Below are 23,611 nucleotides of genomic sequence, written 5' to 3' on the forward strand. Positions count from 1 at the left end.
ATGAGTACTGAGGTACCACTGTACTTTATGACACACAATTCAATTAAGTGAGTACTGGTTAGAAATTAATGTTTGCACCATCAGTGTGCACACTTAAGTGACAAAAAAGGAATCCAGTTATGGTATGTGGCATATTGCTCAATGAATACTCAAATGCTTAGTCACAAATTTTACATATTCCTTGTTTGTGTGGTACAATGCCAGGTAGGGGCTAAGAGTAAATGAAAATATATACCCGATTCCTTCTTTTAAGGAACTTATATTTGTTTTAGAGATATGATATGTAATTTAAGAGATAATAAGAGTTCAAATAACAGTCTAAGACAGAGGTTGGCAAACTATGGGGTACAGACCAAATCTGGCCAGCTGATGATTTTCATAAATAAAGTTTTATTGGTACACAGCCATGTTCATTCCTTTTGCTGTTGTCCATGGCTGCTTTCTCGCTATTATGGCCAAGTTGAGTAGTTGCAAAAGAACATACGGTTCACAAAGCCTAAAATATTTACTGTCTGGCCCTTGAAGAAAAAACTTATCAACTCCTGGTCAAAGGCAATATTTCAAAAGATGTTACCAGGCAGCGTATAATAATTAGAAGTGATTTAGTCAGTAACTCTGTAGTTAGTAAGTCTGAGAATGTAGTTGTAGGTAGTCTGAAATGGGGGTTGAAGTTGACCTCAAACCATGAAGATGGAGGACATTTTGTGATGTAAGGGGTAAGGAGCCAGATTTCATGTATGAGAACATACATGGTACCCTCAGGGGAAAGTATGTGGGGATGTACAGACCAGGACATTTGGGCTGGGAGATGGGTATAAACGCAAGCGAGGTTGTCAATGTCAAACCTGCACCAGGTTGAGATCCTCTGAGTTCCAGGATCAAGAATGAAAACTTTCCCCGATTGTGTTTTTTTTCCAAAGACAAAATTCATTTACAAAAAATATTGATTCTAGACCTATTATGTGGTTGACCTCCAAGGGGATGTTAGCATTCATTGAGGCACATTCCCCTTGTGGACTAATGAATCCAGCTTATTTTTTTCTTGTAGGGCTAGTTCTAGGTCTGTTTAAAGAAAAGCTGTCATTTCCAAGAGACGTTTAACCTTGAGATCCTTTGAAGGCCACTAACGCCGGGAGACTTGTGTGGATAGGCAGTCTCCCTTTCCATGGTGGCAGTGTTCTGGAGGGTCTTTTGAGAGAGGAATTCTGGAAAGAAATGTGTAGATGAGAGATGCTGGGAAGGAGGGAGGAAGTAAGGAAGGAGGAGACCACCTCTCCCCTTCCCCATACTTGGCCACTTCTTAGTCTCTGCCTTTCCTTTAGAGCTTCTGTCCCCCATTTTATCTGGGTTTGCAAACCTCCCTGCACACGTCCTTGCAGGGTGTGCTTCCACCCTCCAGATGCCCAGCCCGGTGCAGTTGGTCAGTCATCATACTTTTGTAACTTGCCACCATCTCCCCCATTCTGTCACTGCCCCCTCACAGTCTATATCCTGCTGTCTTGGCACCTGGCAGGCACTGAGCTCCCCCACTCTCCCTAGATCAGTTGCTAGAGGCCACCAAGCTCAGCTCTGAATCCTGTTTCTCCTCCCTGGGCATAGCCCTGGGGTGCCTGTGTGGTGCTTGACTCCTGCTCTGCTGTGGGCTCTGGAGAGGTGGTAAGGATGGGCCAAGGGGCTGTTGCCCATGCTGCTGGGTCCTTATAGCCACCCATGAATGCTTTCACTTACCTCTTACCCAGCCCTTTGTACACACACATGCATATAGACACACTATGCAAAAGAAAATTCCACAGTGCATTTTGTGCTGAGCTTCTTTTAGACTGTTTCTCAAGGTCCTCAGATGCTCTTTTCACCCCTGACCCTCAGCAACACATAACCTTGATGCCTGTGTTAGAGAAGGGGTCAGCTCCCTTGTGCACTCTCACCTTTACACCTCTGTATTGCTATTGGCACACTGATCCCCTTTTATTCTCCTTTTGTCTAATGTCAGGGAAAGAAATATCCTTTTTTCTCTTGTCATCCTTTCCTGACGTGTCTGTCATGTTGGTCCCCTGACTCATATTCCTGTTGTTTAGCCTGGTGCCCCTGTTCCCCCAAACTCTCAATAAATACTGGATCAAAGAGCCATTCTGTCTGAGAAATGCCAGCTGAGAGTTGATAAGGCAGGCTGGCCTAATTTGCCTGGTTTTGTATTTGAGTATACTACCTGTGTTCACGTGGGCCCTTCGGTTATTTTCGCATTTTTATCTGTGCAGTCACAGTATCTGAAGCCCATATCTTGGAAAACCTTCATTGATAAAAAAATATATATATGAGCAGGAACAGGGGCAAGCAGAGAGGCTTTGAGTCCAGACTGGCTGGCGGCTGGGATATCAGCTCCCCACCCTCAGACAAGTTATCTGTCTCTCTGGGAACCAGATTCTTTCCAGATTAGGGCCAGCAATAGGCACCTCATAGAGTGTGCGCCCGTTACTACTGCTGTGTGACAAATTACTCCAAACTTTGCACCTTCAAACAGTCATTTTATTATGCTCACGAATTTTGTGAAGTTAGACTGGACGTGGTAGAGATGGCTTGTCATGTTCCACAGTGTCTGGGGCCTCAGCTGGAAAGATTTGAAGGCTGGGGGGTGACTCAACATTGGGGGACCTGGAATCAACTAAAGGCTCTGACACATGTTGTGGGCTGGGTGACTCAGCAACCGGGTGGCCCACTGGAGTGCCTGCATGTGGGCCTTGAGTGTGACTTAGCCTCCTTACAGCGTGGTGGTCTTCCGGGTGTTCCAGTAAGTGGGTTGGAAACTGCGTATTAGCTTTTCGTCACCCCGCCTCAGAAGTCGCACCTTATCCCTTCCCTGCACTTTCCTGGTCACGGTGTTCACAAGCCTGCCCAAATTCAAAGGCACCAGGAGGGAGATTGGACTTCCCCTGTTGGTAGCTGGGGTCATATTCTGGAAGAGCATGACAGAAGGCTGAGACCACTGCAGCCATCTTGGAAAGTATAATGTGCCACAGAGTGGTCGTTAAAGTTTAATGATGTGATGAGCATACAGACACCTAGCACCTAAGAAATTAAGACTATTTTCATTCGGCAAAGATTTATGTTCCTACCATATGGCAGGCATTAGGCCGGCACTGGGTCTCCACAGGCAAACACAGCAGACATGCTGCCTGCCCTCCTGTAGCTTTCACTCTAGTGGGGGATGTGGGCAGCAATCCAGTGTGGTTAGATCTGTGAGAAGGACTTGGAATTCCATCTCCTTTCACACGGAGACAGACTGGTTGAGTGTGTGATTTCTTTATTTCATTTGAAGTGAGAATGAAGTGAATTCCCTCTACCCCATGAAGGTGAGGAAGGGCCATCTTCCCAGGGTTACCGTGGACCTGCTCGCTGGTGCCTTTTCGGTGGGACTTCAGCAGACCTGTAGGCTCATAGTCTTGACCAGTGCTTCAGAAGTCATTAGGCCTGGGATTGTGAGCACCCTGTCACCCCATTGTTCACTGGAGTCTTATGTTCCTCCTTCCTACAGTGGGGTTTACGAGAGTGGTGGAGGTACAGAGAGTCACATACGGGACTGTCTTCAACCTACATGTGGACCCCCCATTCTGATGTGGACCAGGTTGGGGGGAGAGAGGCAGGAGGAAGCTGCACAGGTGATTCTGACACCTGGGTGAGGAACCCATGGGATGCAGACCAGCACTTCTCATATGACGCTGTATGTGTCAGGCCTCTGGGGATCCTGTTACATTGCAGCTCCCGACTCAGTAGGCGTACGTGAGGCCGGGGCCTGCTGCTGAGCAGTAAGGCTGTCGGGAGTACCAGTGAGGTACAGACAGATGCTATTAAGACTTGCCCCTGTCACCGAGGGGCCAGCTCTCAGAGAGAGGGGTGCTGAGGGCAAGGCAGGTGATCTACCGTGTTTCAGCACACGTTTCCTAAAGATGTGCAGTCTTTTAAAACCCATAATCACAATATTTTGCACCGAAACAACAAGAAGTACAGCCTTCCTTATACAAAACTCAGGTCAAGAAACCCAAAATCAGAATCTAAATTGGTACAACCACTATGGAAAACAGTATGGAGGTCCCTCAAAAAATTAAAAATAGAAGTATCATCTGATCCAGCAATCCCACTTCTGGATGTGTATCTGAGCAAAATGAAAGATACCTGCACCCTGCTGTTCGTTCCAGCATTATTCACAACAGTCAACCCACAGACATGGCTTACGTATCCATTTGTGAATGGTTGCTAGGGTGGTGAACACACAATATGGTGTGTAGATGATGTGTCGTGGAACTGTGCACCTGAAACCTGTATAATTTTGTTAACCAGGGGCACCCTAATACATTCAGTAAAATGAAAAAAAGAAAATCTGGTCTTTATATACAGTGGAATCTTATTTGGCTATAAAAAGAAAGAAATCCTGTGATTTCCGACAGCACGGATGCACTCTGAGGGCATTATGCTACGTGAAATAAGTCTGACAGAAAGACAAGTACCGTATGGTCTATCTCAGGGGTGTCAAATTCGTTTTCACCAGGGGCCACATCAGCTTGTGGTTGCCTTCAAAGGACCGAAATAATTTTAGGACTGTATAAATGTAACTACTCCTTAACTGTTAAGGAGTTGAAATTACATTCGGCCCTTTGAAGGCAACTGCAAGGCTGATGTGGCCCCCGGTGAAAATGAGTTTGACACCCCTGGTCTATATCTTATATGTGGAATCTAGACAAGCCGAAGGCATAGAAACAGTAGACTGATGGTTGTCAGGCGCTGAGGGGTGTGAGAAATGAGCAGTTGTTGGTCAGAGTGCACATTTCTAGTCATAAGATAAGTTCTAGGGGATTTGGGTGACTATAATTAACAATACTGTACTGTATACTTGAAAGTTCCTAAGGGAGTGGATCTTACATGTTCTCACCATTGCCACCACCTCAACAAAATGGTAATTGTGTGAGGTGAGGGATGTGTTAACTAACCTCCTTGTCGTAATCATATTGCCACATCTAAGCATATCAAATCATTACATTTATGCCTTAAATTCACAGTGTTATATGTCAATTGTATCTCACTGAAGCTGAAAAAAGAAAAAGACCTAACACATGAACGATAAAAATAAAGTTATATCCTCACTGTGTACACATGTGCACGCACACGCCAACCAAAAACAATCTAAATTCAGAGCGTTCACGGACGTGGCCCTGCAGCTCTGTTCTGAGGTCCATGCTCACGGACATGTGGTGAAGAACACACTTTGGATTGCACTTGTTGCTTGTTACCTTTCTTTAGGTAGCTGAAAGGGTATTTTAACAAAGGAGTTAGGATTAAGCATTGTACAAACTCCAAAGTAAACACAGCTTAAGTCCCACTTGCCTCAGGATTTCTTTTATATTGCCTGTCATGTGGGGAGATAATCACAAATTTGATTACTTGAGGTCAATTTTAAAATTATTCACGGAGAATCAACTGTAGCACTAAAGAGGAAAAAATACTTTTGGATCAATTCTTTATTTAAAGATATTTGCAGGGAGTGCCTTTAATAAAAAAAAATTCAGGTGTGGAAACACACACAGACACATACACACACGCATTCACTTTTAATACCTTGCTGTCTTTAAAAACCCCATCTTCCTTTTCAGGCGCCTTGCTGTGCACAAGGGGTTAGCTGAATCACTTGTGAAACTACGGATTGCGCCAGCTCAAGTTACACCAGCAGTACAATTTTTCTCTTCATCTTTTAGGCTCAGTATAGAACATTATTCTTCTCTTTGCACACGGAGAGCATTTTAACAATCCGGAAGTGTTTCAGCATGTATTTCTTAAAGATAAGAACTCTTTTCAAAACCATAAATACGATATCATTTTTCCATCTGCAACAACTAACAATGTTTCCTTATCTTCAGACATCCAGTTCAAACATCCAATTATTACACATAGTTAAAATATTTTTATAGGCGTTTGTTAAGATCTTGATTTGGAAGGTCCATAGTTTGTAATTGTTTGGTTGTCTCGGAGTCTCTTTTAACCTAGGTTCCCACGTCTCTTTCCTTTTTCCTTTGCAGTTTTTCTTTTGGTTGAAGGAACTAAGTCATTTGCTGGTAGAGTTGCCTGCAGTCTGTATTTTGTTCATTGTACCTCAGGGTACCATCTAACATATTCTTGGGCCCCTGTACTCCTTGCAAACTGGCAGTAAATCCAGAGGCTTGATCCCACTCAGGTTTTAGTTCTTTGGCAAGAATGCTTTATGGGGTGGCACGTACTTCCTTCTGACATGAGGCTCTTGAAGTGTGGTCATCTGTCTTTTTGTAATGTTAGCAGCCGTTAGTGACCATTGCCCAGGTCCTTGATTACATTAGAGGTTGCAAAATGTTGATCGTCTGAATTCTCTCATTCTGTCTTCAATTATTAGCCAAATTTCTCCTATAAAGAGAAATTTCTTCTCATTGACTGTTGGTGTCCTGAATCCATATGGGAAAGGCAGGACAAATGTTTGATTCTTTCCCTTAATTTACCAGCTTTTGGAACAGTGAGTAAGTTCCCTAGCATCCCCCAAAGGTGACCATTGATGTTTTGAGAAAAATGTCACTGTGAAACATAGACCACATAGAATATCAATTTGAGATGTCAAACCTATTTGACATGTTTCAATCCATTGCAGTTAATTCTTACTGATACGCATATTGTGCCCTGTATGTGCATCAGTAAGTGTGGCTAGTGGGAGTCTTTTCTCATTCATTTCTGAATTCTTTTCACATAACTCTTAGTCTTTGATAACTTCCTTGCTTTGACAAGGAAGCATTTCTTGAGTGCCTGATGGGGCGAAGCAGTGGGCTTAGTACTCAGTGGGCTCAGGAAAATGCACTGGGCAACGTGACTTTTCTTTACAGAGGCCCACAAGCTTCAGTTTTAACCTTCCATTCTGCCTTCCTGGGGTTCACACTTGGGCAAGATTGTTATGCCAAGGGCTATAAATGAAGGCTGAGCAGGGACGCTGAATCTGCCAGGAAAGACAGCGAGGGCTCACCGTGGTTTCCTGTCACCTCCGTCTACTTTCTCTCTTACCAGACAGTGCGTTTCTTGTTAACAGAAGGCCATGCGGTGACTCAGCCCTCACCCCCCTATCACCACTGGGCAGACTGACCATGGTTTTCTGTGGAATTGTTCTTCACTTCCCTCCTTTTGACCTGGTTCCCTACTCTTTTAAACATTCTTGGCTCTTAGAGCTGATTCAGCTTAGCTACACTGAAATCAATAGCAAGACTTTTGCTTTTCTCTTTTCGTACATGTCCAACCGTAAAGCCAGTTCCCCAACCTCACTCCATACTATTATAGTCCTCACAAAGTATATGGTATTATATGGTTTTGTGAATTAATTTCATAGAAAAGCAAACCTTTTAGGCACCTTAGCCATAATCAAATTTGTTTTAATCATCCATGCAATGTCTGTCAAATAAAACTGGTTCATGAAATGAGAGGGTTGTGTGGGGGGCAATGTCTTCTAATTATTTTACTTTACATAATCTCTAATTAAACTAATATATATAAGCAGATTTTTTTGTTTTTTAAAAAAGATTTTATTTATTTTTAGACAGAGGGGAAGGGAGGGAGAAAGAGAGAGAGAAATTTCAATGTGTGGTGGTTGCCTCTCACACGCCCCCTACTGGGGACCTGACCCACAACCCAGGCATGTGCCCTGACTGGGAATTGAATAGTCTAGAACCCTTTGGTTCACAGACCGGTGCTCAATCCACTGAGCCACACCAGCCAGGGTGGTATAAGCAGATATTTTTGACTGTTTCTTCTTCCCTTTTAAAGTTTGATTGGCCCCAAAATGTTTTGGATCTTCTCACTGAGAAAAATGGGGGTCATCTTCTAATTAGGCACCCATGTTTGAGCCTTCTTTGAGCCTGAGAACCAGGCTGTCATATAAAGTGAGGAAAAAAGAATACTAGCTCTACTTATCTTCAAGCCATCAAATTACTTAAAACCATCAAATATTTATGTGAAGCAACACTCATGTGCTTTCTCTTGACTACTTGGAAAAAAGGTTGTGTTTTCTTTAAGTGGCTCAACTATTTTCACTTAACTGACTTTTTATTAAATTGATTTTCTGACATGCAGTTCACTTTCCCTCCATGATTATTGTACAGGACCATTCTCTGTTGGGTCAGTGAACTATAATCAATTGTCTTTTTTCTTTGCTAGTTTTTTTTTTCCCCTGAAAAATCATCTACACACTTTCTTTGTGCTTTCATTTTTACTTAAAAAGTCTTCTTTTGGTCAAGTTATTTTTAATCCAGTCTATCTAGTGCACCTTCTTAAAAGAGCTGTGCATTAGTTTTGCAGGGGTTAATTTTAGTCGGGAAGTGATTAATAGCTCATTGTTCCTGCCTCCTTGGGTGAGGCCCTGGTGAGGCAAAGGCTTCTAAGTGCAGGCTTTGAGGGACTCAGCCCCCAGGCTTTGTGAAGCACTCCCCCGTCAACGGGGCAGGCTACTCAGCCATGGCCCTGCATCACGTCTTTACCTTTGGTTGAGTGCCCCTCTGCTGTCAGGGGCAGTGGTCTTGGCGGAGGTGGGAATGGATTCAAGGCTGATCACAGTAGCACTGGGGAGGCTTGGGCCAGTGGACCATACTTGTCATGCCGACCTTTGACTTTCCCTAGGCTTCAAATCAAGCAACTAGCCTCACATTTGTAACTGCATTTCATTGTGCTAAGTGATAAGCTATGTTTTCGGGATACTTCCCAGCACACACAATCACCAACATTTATTGTGCACCTACTATGTGCCAGACACCAGATGAGGGAGAGGGGATGCTTAGCTCTGCCCTTTAAAGCAGGAGTCCCCAACCTCTGGGCCATGGACCAGTACCAGTCTGGGCCTGTTAGGGACCCGGCCACACAGCAGGTGATGAGCTTGAATGTGATGTGCTTGAGTCATCCCAAAACCATGCCCCCACCCCTGTCCATGGAAAAATTACCTTCCATGAAACCAGTCTCTGGTGCCAAAAAGGTTGGGGACCGCTGCTTTAAAGGCTTCCATTTCAAGAGGCAGACAGGGAGGGCAGGCCCCAGGAAACACTTACAGCACAGCACGATGACTGCCTGTGAGACTAGTGGCTGTCATTTATGGAGCAGCTTCTGCATACAGGAGTTTATAGGCATCATCCCTCATCCCAGCAGTAACCCACTGGGTAGATCATCTCCCAATTTTAAACACAAAGAAAATGAACTGAAACAGCTAGTAAATGTCTAAGCTGGAATTCACTCCCAGGCCTACCAGGCTTCAACGCCTATGTTCCTTCTCCTACCTTGTGTGCTCTGTAAAGATGCTTAGACACATGTGACTAGAGGGGACATCAGACTGGGTGGCACAGGTTCCTTGGGCTGTTCTAGAAAGCAGTGACAGAACCATCGTTTGTGCTGTCTGAGGCAGGCAGTGGTGGGCCTTCTTTTCTCTCTCACGGTTGGATTTGTTTTTTCTCTTCTTTCCCGATGTATCTCTTTCACTCGATCCTTGCTGATGCCCACTTCTGGGAGCTGCTACTGGGCCTGCAGCAGACATTGTTTAGCCCTGCAGGAAGCTGTCTCCATCTCCTGCCCAGGGAGAGAGTTCAGGCGCGGTGGCTGTCTGTTCACTGGGGTCTGTGTTCTGAGCCTGTCTTCCTCGGGGAAGCTGATGTTCAGTTTCTAACCTATTCAGGCCTGAGGAACGATCCTCTTGTTGGTCTCGTGCCACGTGGTGTGTTCACACCAAAGGAAATTGTGGCATGAAAGTTGGCTTTGTTGGACTTGGAGATGACCACAGTACCTGTGGCCTGACCTGGGAAGTTCAGGTCCCCAAACTCTCAGCTCTAACATCACTGGGAAAGCATGGGGTGGTGAGAACTGGGTTTTGTGCAGACTTGTGTAAGGGAGAATCTGTTTTTTGAAAAGTTAATGCATGAGTGTATCCATTACGGTTCTGTGGTGGCAAGCAACAGAAACCAAGTCTCTGTTAACTAAAGTAAGGAAGAGGACTTAACCAGAAGGTTTATACTGCAGGGTAGAAGGAAAAGCTGGAGGTTCAGGTTGGGGAAAGATGGCAACTTGACAGCCCCAGGGATCCCTGCCTATTCTGGGAGCCCTGCAGGGGCATCTGCTGCAGACATTTCCAGTCTTTGTCTGGTCGCTGCCGTCTCGTAGTTAAGTTCTGTGCAGGCAGAGGGCAGGGCACATTGATGGACAGTCTGAGCCGACTGTATCATAGGGGAGGGGACATCCCCTCAATTGGCTTCCCCTCCCTGAATGGGGACTGGTTTCTCTCTGGAACACAAACAACAGTCGACCACCTTGATGAGCGTATGTTGGCAGAATGTTTGGGAATTTATAAATTCCAAAATAGACATCACATAGACTTTTTATTTTAAAAAGCTATATTAAGGTATAAAATTCTACCCATTTTCAAGCATACAATTCAATGATTTTAGTAAATTTATAGCATTTTGAAACTCTAACAAGAATTTAATTTTAGAACATTTTCATCACTTCCTAAAGATCTCTCATATCCATTTACAGCCAGTCCCCGTCCCCTCCCCACCCCTAGGCCACACTGCTCCGTTTTCTCCCTCTCTTTAGATTTGAACATAGATTATTATGTGTTCCTTAGTGGTGTAATTTTTTTCTGGGTATTCTGGAAACTATGCTATATGTGAAAGAAAAAAAAAAAACCCAATGGTGTGGAAGTCTGTATCTCACCCTGTCTCAGTTTTTCTTTTTATTTTAGATTTTCCCTTCTCTCACCTGGACTGTAATTTGGGACAGCTTAGTCCTAGTATTGGTGCTGCCATAACTTGGCTCTCATTCTCTCTAAGCCTCAGCCGTGGAACCTTCCAGGCCTCAGTTCTTCATCTGTAAAATTAAAAACAAGATTTGACAAGATGTTAAGTAATGTTTCTTCTGTCTCTATCACCAATCATGATCTTTTTTGGTGAAAAATTCCTCCTGATTTTATATGCTCTCTTCAGAGGACTGGAACAAAACATTAACATTAGAAATTTATTCTCTAAAAATTCACAAAATGAAATAAGCGTAAAAGCAATTTGCAACATTTCTGCTTCTGAAATTCTTAAAGCTTCAAACTGTACTGCGAGGCTTGCCACATGATCTGCACAAGGCGTGGCAAAGGTAGGTTTCCAGTTGTGAGCACATGAAACAGAGTTTATTCTTGTATTGTTATGTATTGGTTATTGTAGTGTTTTCCATACGATCAACTGTAAACCTACTTTTGCCCCGCCCTCTGTGTATACGGACAGAGGAAATGAATTGGCAAGTTGCATTCTCCTTCGTGCTTTGTGGTTTGTTCAAACATTTATGGAGCTGGACCTGAAGCCAGTCAAGGGGGGTGGGATTCTGAGGAAGATCATGGCTTGTCCCAGGTGTTGCTTGCAGTCTGACTGGAGTGGGCCACCACAAACTCACAGTACCAGAGCCCTAGGAGAGAAGAAGTTCCCTGCACAGAGGCAGGGAGGAGGCAGGGAGGGGCCAGGTCACCCAGTGGGGCCTCTGGACGGCCACTGTGAGAAGTTTGCGTGCGGTAGATCTTGGCAGCTGGCTTTGCCAACCAACAGTTAAAAACCACCCATTTCATCTTTTAGGGGAGGAGACATTCCAGCAAGTTTGAAGGCAGAGGTCAGATGTCAGAGATGGGGGAGTTTGAAGTGTTCTGCCTTTCCAGAGCAGATCTCTTATCTCCTATGGTTGTGTCTGCTCACACACACCAGGTAGCTGTGGCTTTGGCTTTTGCAGTGACAGTAGACGTAGCAAACTTGTGGAGGCTGGCTTTTGGCACAGCAAGCAGCTGAAGGGTGGTATTTTTCTGACAAAGAGATGTTCTTAAGTTTTGTAATTTATGGTGTCTTCAAATATGGAATTTTGTTGACTGTTGCCCTAATTATACCTCTGATACATTCTGTTTAGCTTAATGTTTGAATTTTGTGCTCATGCGCAGAGGTAGTTGCCCAAAGGGTGCCCATTAAAAAATCTTAGGTAATGTTTTATCCTTGCTGCAGCTACCTGCAGTTTCTTGAAGGCAAGGAAATGGGTTTGGGGGACACAGACTTTCACATGGGTTCTCATGAAGATTTTGAGTGTGTTTGTGCAATGCGAGGTCTTGATCTCCTGTCTGCCAAGTATTATCCTGAACCATCTCTGTGCAATAGAAATATAATACAAGCCAAATAAGTAATTTCAAATACTCTATCAGTCACATTTGTGAAGTAAAAAGAAACAAGTGAAATTAACTTGAACAATATTTTTAACCCAGCGTATCTAAAATATTATCCTTTCAACATGCAATCAATATGAAAATTAACGAGATATTTTACATTCTTGTTTTTCCCTAATCTGTCTTTTCAGCTTGCTGTGTACTTTACAGCACATCTCAACTCAGAGTAGCCAGACTTCTAGTACTCAATAGCCACATGTGGTGAGTGATACTGTAGTAGATAGTAAAGTCCTGGACCTTTTAAAGGCTTTGCAAGGGATACAGGAAAGAGCCCTTGGATGGGCTAGGAGAGATATAGCCTCATAATTTATGAGCTGTTAACAAAGCCATACATAGGCTTCCTCCTTGTAGAGAAAGCTGATATGTAAAAATTCATCTTGACAGGAAAGGTAGAGCAGGAAGTGATCATTCATGTTACAAAAGAATTAACCACAGGATCCTTTAAATAGCAAGCTAGCTCCCTTAGTGAACTGAAGAATCTGACTCAATTTGCGAAAATGTGATTGACACTTGGCATTTTAGTAGCATCTTTGTTGGGCAGAGATCTTTCTGCTGTTATAAAATGCAAGTTGAGCAGTTGGTTTATTAAAGCTTTATTGAGCACCTATTACGTGTCATGGACACTCATAGGGGGCCACGACAGAACTAAGGATGATCTGTACCCAGAAGGCATTCAGAGGCTCACTGGGAGGCAGAGACACAGTGCAGCCACCGCAGTGTGGAATTGCCTCAGTGCCAGGGGCCAGGGAGGCCTGGCGGCTGCAGGAACCAGGAGGGTGATAAAAGGCAGCTAGGGCCCAGCTGGGACCAGAAGGCAGGCAAGGTGCTCATGGTTACTTAAGTGCCTGGGAGTTTAAAGAAAGGCTACATCAGGAAAACCAGCTCAAACAGGATATTGGGAAGACTTAAAACTTAGGCAGCTATGCTTTATTTATCCCAGAGTCCTCCATCCCTAATTCCTAGCATGACTCATAGCAGGCACCAATTAACGTGTGTCCTTGGACTCACGGCAAGAGGGAGAGTGAAGCAAGACCAGATGAACTGTCTTCAGCTTATGACAAAGGGCGGCAGCTTTTTTACTTCTTAGTGACCATCTTGTTGAAGCAGATTCGTTGTCCTCTTCCAGCTTTGCCTTGGGGGGGAGCCCACATACAGAATGGAGAAAATGAAACTTGCTATTTCGGAAAGAAGAAGCAAGGTTGCGTTCTGGGAGTTGAAGGGGCTCTGAGTCCTCCAGTTCACACAGGGTTTATTAGATGGACCCTTGACCAGATTCCTCCTTAGTTGCCTTCCTGTCCTCCCTTTTCTCCCCAAGGCCGGTCCCAGGTGCTGCTTCTGCTCTTCCTGTGACTTTCTGTCCCCATCAGAAAAGCTATGAGCTTTCATCTCCAAGTGCTAAAATGGCGTCAGCTGGGGAGAGCCTAGGTCACTGTTCCAACCAAGCCTTTTGTTTTTTTTAAAAAATAATACCTGTTATTAACAAAATAATTGACTATCTCCACATATGTATTTATTTATGGATTATGTGCACATATTTCTGTACTAGTTGATTCAGAAAGCCCAAAAGAAGCTTCTAAATATATATTATTAGGTTTAGCGAGCCTTATATTATACTTAGGTAACTTACACGTGTATGAAGGGTGGAAGAAAACCTATAGTACAAATTGTCTTAACAATTTAGTTTTTTGGTCATCTCCCTCTCAGATCTGGTTGGCTTGTCCTTGTGTTCACCTCCCAGCGTGGCTGGCAAGGAGCTCCCACCAGAAACTGAAGTGGCAGCTCGGCCTCTTTCTTGTTTACGTGATCCCATGTTGAGTATTGTCTCCTGTCCCTGCTTTCTTTTCACAGATCTTTTCCAGCCTCTCACCCACTTAGAGAGGGTGATTTTAGTTAAAGGGAGTAGTAGCCATAAAGAGGCTTTACCAAGAGATCTCCCAGAACTGCAGGGTACCCCGTGGGGTCGACAGCCGGTGTGGGCAGCATTCTTGTGGAGGAGCACTGGCGTGCCTCGGGCCGCTCCCACCCATTGGGCACGCCTGACTGCTGGACCGAGAGGCCCGGGGAAGGAGCCAGTGCCATTCTGCAAATGGAATATTGGAGAAGATGTATTTTTCTTTTTTGAAATTAAAATAAAATGAATAGATGTTCTCATTTTGTGTTTCATCATGTCAACTGATTCCTGCAGTGAACGCATCCCACTTTGGAGAGCACTGGCTCAGCAAATAAGCTTTACGGAGCCTCCAATTCTTTAATTGGGAGGATGGGCATCACAATATTGTGAGGATTAACTGAGTTAATGTAGGAAAGGTGTCTGACACATAAACAGTGCTTACTATAATCTCAGTTCTGATCGCAAAACTTCAATAGGTCCATGTCTAGGTAATTTGAAGAAAGCTGCTTTTTAAGTGACCTGGTTCTAATTGTTCTGATGGCTCCTCTTTTTTGTTTTCCACATTATTATTAGGAGCCAAGGGGAGGGGACCTACTACTACTCCCTGTCAGTGGATGCGTTCACAGTTTCTTCAGCCACGCGTGCCGAGCTTGGGCCCTGCAGGTCCTGGGGGTGGCTGGGCATGTCGAGCATGTTCCCATCATCTCGGATGGGCACTGGGTAGTTGTAGGGTGTGACCTGGTTGGTCATGGCAGTGTACTTGGTGTGGGGGCTGAAGGCGGGCAGAATTACAGTGAGGCCCCTGATGGTGAAGGACGCGACCAGCCCTGGCTCCTTGGCCCAGGCGTTCTTCGGGATGGTGGCAGGTGTCCCAGCTGTCTTGGTCTCTGCGGTGGCCTGATGGCTCCTTTTAACTGCTGGGGAGCAGAGCGTGGTACAGGGAAATTGGAGTGTTTCTGCCTTTGCACTTGTCAGGTTGATCAGGAAGCGTTGCCTTGTTTATGCTCTTTTGTTCTTCCTTTCTGTTGATAAGCGATGAGAATGGTTCACAAGTCAACTTCATCCTGGGCATATTGATGACAGCAGAGTTGGCCAGCTAATTTTGGAATGAAAGAATGATCTAGGGAAGGAAATTCCACTTTTAGTTGCTTATGAACTGTCTGGATTAGCTGCCATTAGGAGTGGACAGAGGAGCACACCCTTCTGGATGGGGAGGGTCTTCTGATCTGGAAGCACTTTGGCAATTTATCCCTAATAGAGATGCAAAGCCCATTTGGCAGGGGCCCACTTACCTACCAAGCTTTTTCCTGAAAATCCTACCCCAGTTTATTGAATTTTAAAAAGTTGTTTGTGCTTTTCTGTTTCCTGTTGAAGAAATTTTTGCCAAACCCAAGATCGCTAAGATTTTCTCCTATGCTTTCTTATAAAAGTTTTACAGATTTAGCTTTTAAATTTAGGTCTGCAATCCATTTTCAGTTCATTTTTGTAGATGTGTTTACTATAAGAGCTTAACTTTTTCTCTTCCATTATTTTACCATAATTTGTAAGTTGCTAATTTACCACTTGGGGTTTCACCTAATTTTCACTTCATTCATTTGCCATTCATTCATTCATTCATTCATATTAAGCTGCAAATAAAAAGGAAAAGGACGGGGGACTGATAGATCAGGGTGGGTGTCGGGTGAGACCCAAAGTCTAGATAAATTGTATAATCCATCTAGGGGTAAATTAACCAGTTTTAGGATTGGTTAGCTCTACCAATTTGTATTAGTGCTTTGTCAACAAGGAGACCCATCTATATGATCCATTGTCTCCACCTATTATCAATGATAAAAACTCATCATAGATAGGGAGAGCAATTTAAAGGGGTATTGCTGCCTGGGATGCCATCTGTTGAAAGGGCAGTTATGCCTGCAGATATTAGCTGTGTGAAGCATTGGTTTGGCCCGTGGGGCCTCTGTTTTAGCTGTTTTTAATACGTGTGGTTGCTGAGAGATAGCCATCATCTCTGTCGAGTAGATAATAAACTTTTAATATCACCTATAGTTTGCACAGCCTTAGTCTTGGCGAGGGAGGAGGCACCAAGAACCAAACTCATGCCTGTAGTCTACTGTCTCTGTATTTGAGGAAATGATGGTAGGCGCCCTGGTGGGAGGGGCACAAATGTCGTTGACCTTCTGTCATGGTGCAATTTCCCCCTTGAAGTCCCTGCTGACCCTGAGCCTTGCAGACTCCTCAGCCTGTGCCTGACCACCGGCCAGCACTTGGTGGTTTCTGTGCTATGGGGCCTCAGGTCAACCAAAGTCAGCTCACTGTGTGTAGCCCTCTTATTTAAGTATCGATAGAGGGAAGTCCCTCACTTTACTGACCTTCTAGGGCTGCTGAACCTCAGACTTCTCCAACACCCGATCTAAGGTGCTCTCTCACTTTTTGTTTTTGTTCCTGTTCCTTTCTTTCAGTGGAGGCCATAGTGGAGTTTGACTACCAGGCCCAGCACGACGATGAGCTGACTATCAGCGTGGGTGAGATCATCACCAACATCAGGAAGGAGGATGGAGGCTGGTGGGAGGGACAGATCAACGGCAGGAGAGGTTTGTTCCCTGACAACTTTGTAAGAGTGAGTACAAAGCGAAACCCTTTTCCTGTCTCCTATGTGGGCGCTGCTGACCAACGCTGTGGGGGCACCTGAGGAGGAATTTCCTGGGCTCTCTGATGGGACGACTTGACAGCTTGACCTCTTGTGTGCTCTTGAGAAGAGCACACACAGCTTTGCCCTAGATAGCTAGAAATGCCTGTTTGGAGATCACTTTCTGAAGACTCAGAATGTCCTCTTTTAAAACTGTGTGACACTTAGAAAATGCTAGGAAAATATAAAGCTTGTTAAACTGGTTTATTTACGTACTTATTTATTTGCTTTGATGGTTTAAAGCAACAATTTTCAACCGCTGTGCTGTGAGAATTTTTAAAACATGCAATACCTTACTATTTAGTCAGGGGCACTGACCTCTTTTCCCTTATCAGGGGTATCAAACTCATTTTCACCGGGGCCCACATCAGCCTTGCAGTGGCCTTCAAAGGGCCGAAATAATTTTAGGACTGTACAAATGTAACTACTCCTTAACAGTTAAGGAGTTGAAATTATATTCGGCCCTTTGAAGGCAACCATGACACTGATGTGACCTCCCGTGAAAATGAGTTTGACACCCTGCCTTAGATTGTCAAATTAAAAAATGACAACAGCTTACACCATAGCCATCCGGTGTGAATGAATCAAAATTATACCTATTTTTGTCAGATCAGCAAAAAAATACAATTTTTGGTGTGCCGCAGAATTTTAGTAATTAGTATATGTGCACCAGACATGGAAAAAGTTGAAGATCTCTGGTTTAAAGGGATTTTACCTTTTGCTCATTGCATTCAACATGGAGGTGAAACTAGTTTTGACCAGTTAAGTAGCAATCAAACTAAATGCAGAATTCTAATTGTACTGTGTCACCTTTGTAATCTTGTTGCTTTTTTTGATAGGACCAATAGTAGTTTTCTTTTCCTCGTTATGGCCGTGCAACATTGAATAAAATCTATTTTTTCAGTAAGGTTTTGAAAATTTGTTCTTTACCAAAGTCATCTAGGATTAATTATAAACATGTAGCTCATTCACGTTAAGGACTCCAAACAAACCCCCCAAACAATGAACAAATAAAACAAAAACAGACTCATAGAAACAGAGACCAACGGGGTGGTTACCAGAGGGGACAGGGTAGGGGGGTGGGTGAAAAGGGGAGGGGAACATAGTCCATAATACAGTGGTAAGTTTGCTCGGCGACAGATGATTACTAGAACATGTAGTGATCACATGGTAAGGTCTAAAAACGTGAAATCACTATATTGTGCACCTGGAACTGACATAACCAATATAAAGTTGTATATCAACTAAACTTAAATTTTAAAAAGTCCAAAAGAAGCCCTGGCTGGTGTGGCTCAGTGCATTGAGCACCGGACTGCGAACCAGAGGGTCGCTAGTTCAATTCCCAGTCAGGGCACGTGCCTGGGTTGCGGGCCAGGTCCCCAGTAGGGGCGCGTGAGAGGCAACCACAACTGGATGTTTCTCTCTCTCTCTTTCTCCCTCCCTTCCCCTCTGTCTAAAAATAAATAAATAAATCTTAAGAAAAAAAAGCCCAAAAGAAGAAATGACATAGTGTGCAGTTGTAAATAATAGTTGAAATTGGGTAAAAATGGATCTCCTGGAGGTTGTTCCCTGGGGGAAATACCAAGAAGGTGTAATAAGTCTGTGTACCGTAAACTTCCACACAACACTAGAGAAGAGCACACTGTTGTCCGTGGGAAGGTCTGTGTGCAGCTATCCCCATGGTTCCTGCTGTAGTTTCAGTGATACTCTCTCCCATTTTAAGAGTAGGAAAGCACTGTGTCTGGGACACCATGGATTGACTTTGTTCACGTGTAAACAAGAGGGAACTCTTTTGCCCTTTCAAACAAAAACTCCAATTTTGGGACAAGGACTGTCCTTGAAAGCGAACCAAATTCTGGTGTGGAAAGAGGGTTTTTCTAGATGAAAAGGAAAAACTTGGGGTAAAGACGAAGGAGGAAGGAATGACATAGGACTGTGGGAAAGAGAGAGGAGAACCCTGGGAAGAAGGGACTACAGTGTTGGCTCCAGTGTTAAAGGTAGGCCCAACCACAAATCTGTAGACTCAACTTCTGAGCTAGACTTTGCTCAGGGCTTAAGGTGGGTACATCCGTTGTATTTGTGTGGGGCTGTGGGCACCAGGGCAGGGCAGCACAGGAAGAGCCGGGCAGGCTTGCTTATGGAGCGCTAGGGAACAGAGGGGCTTCTTGCTGTCAGATGAGGGCCTCTCTCCACCCTTCTGCACCTGCTGGGCCTTGGGCCACCTCAGCGGGCTCCTGCCCCATGGCTTCCGTGGACTTTGGCTCAGAGGGAGGCTGGTGGAAAATGGCAGGGAGGGAGGGAGTCTAGCCTAGTCAGGAGTTATCCTGCTGGATCCCTGCCCTGGAGTTCCCTCAGTCTGGCTGTGTCCCTCTGCCAGATGGTAGCTGCTTCCATCAAGTCCCCTTCCTCCTCGTTCCATTCCTCTCATCCCTGCAGGCCTGGGCAGCCCTTGTTTCCAGCCCTGCCTCGGAGTTTCTCTGTACGTCACCCACTTTGCAAAGGCCTCTGTATTAATCCCGCCTCAGGTTACCTAATTTGAGCATGCCATCTGTTTCCTTTTTCGAGCATGACTACCCCATCAGGCCACTCTGAGGATTAGAGGAGGCAGCGTGTGGCCAGCCACTTTCCGACTGTGCCCTGTCCCCTCTCCCCTGGCCTGAGTGCCCCTGTTCTTGCCTAATCACTTGTCATCTCACCTCGGCTAGAGAACCTCCAGTGAGGGGAAGTCGTGCTCTTTGGAGCAGCTCATCCTCCTGGGCCAGAAAGGACGTGGCAGGAATGGCTGGGACTGCACCACTAATGGCTGTCACATTTGGCAGAAAAAGAAACTTATGTTCTTTCAGATGTCTGAGTCTCTCTTCAAATCTTCACCCACTGGGAATGTTTTAGGCCTATTATTGAAAATCTAGTAGGACGGATGCAGTGGAATTTAACAATAATGAAAACTGCCATAGAGAATTCTAGAAGCTGAAAATACATCTTTAAGTAATGATCACATTGGCATAAGTTCACAGTTTTGAGAGTGGTTTACACATGCCTTATTTAGCTAAGAATAGTTTGTCCCCAGACTGAGTTGGGTAATCTTGTAGAATCCGTCGTTTATTTGTGCCTTTATGCCAGCGTTACCGCTGTCAGAGAGCTTACCTTAATTTTCTTGATTCATTTATCAGATCCTTAGTGTTCCAATTGAGCATGGGCCCCCAAAGTGTTGGGGTTCCATGTCCACTCTCAACTCTGCATTGTCTCAGTTTCTCAAAAGAAAAATGCTAGCCATTTCAACCTCCCCATGGTTAAGAAGGTGCCTGGGCTTCCCCAGCTCTCAGGCAGAGATTTGTTGGCACACATAAATGTACCCAGCTGGCCTCTTGGTCTTTCAGGCTTGTCCCTCTTTTTCTTTTATTTAGTTAAGTTCTTATTTAATTTATTTACTGTGCACATGGAAGAAGAATATTTTCAAGTCTACTTCCCTTTCTTCTCCCTTCCTCTCTCCCACCCACTTCTTTTATAAGACCTTTCTTTCTTTCTTCCTTTCCTTTTCTTTTCTTTTTAAAAAATTTATTGATTTTCAGGGATAATTTCCTTAGAGTAAAATGCTAAAGTCATAATTGTATGGCTTGATTTTTTTTTTACCATAAGTGTGCATCTCTGTAACCATTGTCCAGATCAATGCTATTTTTGTTCCTCCAGAAAGTTCCATTGTGCCTTTTCGTAGTCATTCCCCTTCCCATTTGTAATCCATCATCATAGATTAGTTTTGCCTGTACTTGAATTTCATATAAATGGATAATAAAAGGTCTTCTCTTCTATATATGGCTTCTTTTACACAGCAAAATGTGTGTATATCAGCACTTTGTTCTTGCTGCATAGATCTATTTTATGAATATGCCATAATTTGTTTATTCATCCTTGTGTTGATGGTGACTTGGGTTGTTTCCAGTTTGCATGTTTTATGAATGTAGGCCTTGAACATTCTTGTATATGTCTTCCTATGAACATAGGCGCTATTTCTCTTGTATACATACACGTAGGAGTGGAATTGCTGGCATCACTCACTTTCAATGTATATTTTTCTTTGTGTAAAGCTGTGGCCTCTGTAGATGGGAGGAGGTGTCACACCTGTGCTGAAGCCTTGTTTGCACCATACCAGCTGACTGAGCTAACCGGTCTGAATCTGGTTGTCTTCACGTGGCTGCCCTATGTGTGTGCCTATAGCTGGGGGGGGATAGGGGGCGGCTCCTGCAGCAAAGAGCTCAGTCTCCTGGCACCAACTGATTGTGGACCCAGGAACTATCAAAGACTCATTCTTAAATTGTTAAAGTCATCCAAATAGAGGGTGAGCATGTGTCAAAATTTTACTGAACTCAATTAATGAGAGAACTAGCCAAATAGCAAAACTGATTCAGTAAGGATATGAGAAACTGATTAAGGTGGCAGTGGAAAAAGAAGTGTGCAAAGAAGATTGCTAAATTAGATTCCAAATGGGTCACGTCTTATACAACAACAAAATCTTAACCTCTGGGGTTATAATTTCTTCCAGAAAAAATAGAAAAGAAAGCCGCATGCCTTATTATCTTCCTGCATGTTCTTCTCTAACTTACAGAGGGTTGTAAAAGGTCCTAGTAAAGGGTTAGTAATAGGAAGTTACATTTCCAGAGAGAATCAGATGACCCCTGAGGGGAGCTTATTAGAAAATGTATCAGAATGACATTGAAAGGTCACATGAGCATCATTTTTTGTCTAATTTCCCAGCTTTGGATATTTTTTCTGAACAGACCATAATGGACATAATATGGTATCGAATACGAGGAAGTATTACTGGGATGAAATCCTTAGTCATTTACTTAAAAAACAACAAGAACAAAACATGGCTGCCCTTCTGGGGCCTGCAACTGCCATCTAAAACAGAAAGACAGCCACCTGTTATAGACAGATGTGGGCTCCTTCTAAGGGGTTCATTTGCCCCATGTTGGATTGAATCACAGTGTCTTCCTTTCAGAATCTTATCCCTCACATCCAGGCAACAGTGTACTTTAGTGCCTCAAATGATTGACTAGGAGCCTTTTTCTGGGTTCTTTTGGCACGTATCTATAGATACACACTTGTAAATGGCCAGCCAAAGGAATTTAAAAAAGAAAAAGTCTTGAAACTGTAGCTTAGGCTGATGTGTGTGTGTGTGTGTGTGTGTGTGGCTGCTTTAGGAGGGGCCTCTGGTGAAGTGCAGCGGGACCCAGGCCCTTGACATCTTGTCACTCACAAATAGACATGTAGAAAAGCAGGAAGCTGCGGTAGGGTTAAAATAATGTGCTTGTTGATCTTTCAGTTGATGTGACTGTGAGGAAGTGAGCTGTGCTCCCTGCTTGCTGCTCTGTGTCTTAGGTAACAGTACATTTTACACAGGCCCCGCCGTTGAAGGCCTAGGTGGGCTCACTTGGAGTTTGCACATCTTATGCCACGTGGAGCAATTTTCAGCTTGGTTTCCTGCTGCCTCGGCTTCCATTGGTTAGGTGCATGAGATCTGTCCTTGGTGTATCTAGAGCCTTTTTTGTACTTGTGTAAAGTGGTTGGTGAGTATGGTGGTTGTTTTATAATCAGTGAGGGGAAAGATCAGGGTTTTGTATACATGCACCACTCTGACCTAAAGCTCAGAGTTATTTTGCTGTTTATGGTTTAAGAAAGAATCACAAATTTACTTCAACAAGTGGCATAAAGTACAGATGTCCAAGTTGCTAGTCTATACTCAGAGACCCTGAAGTGGATCTCTCTGATCAAATTTCAAGGACAAACAAAACTTTCAACCCAAGGGCCATTCATTTTGTGAGCTATATAGAAGGTTGTTTTCAAAGTACTCATCTCTCTTGAAAAGGCGGCAGGAATTTTTTCAGGCATGTCATGTAATAGAATGTGCAGAGCCCCTGTGCTCACAGCACCTGGTGGCAATGTGCCGGGGTGTGTGGGCTCTGCTCTACTCGACAAGGCTGGAGGCACAAGTGAGACAGTCAATGGGTTGTTGGATTGTCACAAGTGGAGCTTCCTCCACAGGATGACCATTTTAGCTCCTACGATCTGGCCTTTGGTCATTTCGTACTCTGGAGAGCACACATTAGACGATGTTCTACAAAGATGTTCCTGATTAAAATGCCACTTGAGAAGGTTTCCGTTGGATTTATTACCAGCTCTGTTAGAATATGCTACATGAACCCACACTTATCTTTTGGCCCTGATTGCTGTGTTACTTTATGGAATAATAATGGCTATATTGTATTCCAGGCTTATTGGCTGCCTGGGCTTATGTGTATAATCGGCCCATGTCTCTGTTCAGTGACTAAAATTTATTGAGCACTTACTGTATGCCAGGCAGGAAGGAGCCTAAGTCCTTTATGTGCTTTATCTTGTTAAATGCTTATATCACCCAATGGCATAGGTACTGTTTTTATCGTGCCCATTTTCCAGACAAGGTAAATAAGGTACCTTAAGGTAAAAAGACTCGCCCATGTTCACACAAGCTGGTGAGGAGCAGAGAGAACATTGGAACCTGGCAGACTGATGTAGAACCTGATCTCCAGCTGACAGCATTATTGAGGCGATCGTATTGTCCTGAAGGGATTAACCCCTCACTATTATTGCCTGCTGTCTGTGCCTTCCCTCTGTGGCCCATCGAGATTTTGTATACCTGGGCCACTCAGATAAGGCTCACAGTTACTTTGCTATTTGTGATTTAAGAAGGAATGACTAATTACCTTCAACAAGTGGCACAAAGCAGGGATTTACA

At 44.1% G+C, this 23,611-nt stretch overlaps 1 protein-coding gene across 4 annotated transcripts in view; it reads left to right on the top strand.

The window, feature by feature from the left end:
• SH3KBP1 (SH3 domain containing kinase binding protein 1) overlaps positions 1-23,611 on the top strand; it is a 311,830-nt gene that overhangs the window by 30,794 nt on the left and 257,425 nt on the right. For 3 of the 4 annotated variants that reach the window (XM_053917427.1, XM_053917429.1, XM_053917430.1), the window contains exon 2: positions 16,616-16,773. In XM_053917427.1, the coding sequence (XP_053773402.1) occupies positions 16,616-16,773 (158 nt within the window). The remainder of the gene's footprint in view (positions 1-16,615; positions 16,774-23,611) is intronic. The other variant, XM_053917428.1, reaches the window with a different exon arrangement.

This window comes from Desmodus rotundus, chromosome X (assembly GCF_022682495.2).
Source record: "Desmodus rotundus isolate HL8 chromosome X, HLdesRot8A.1, whole genome shotgun sequence".
In the NCBI taxonomy this organism is placed as follows: domain Eukaryota; kingdom Metazoa; phylum Chordata; class Mammalia; order Chiroptera; family Phyllostomidae; genus Desmodus; species Desmodus rotundus.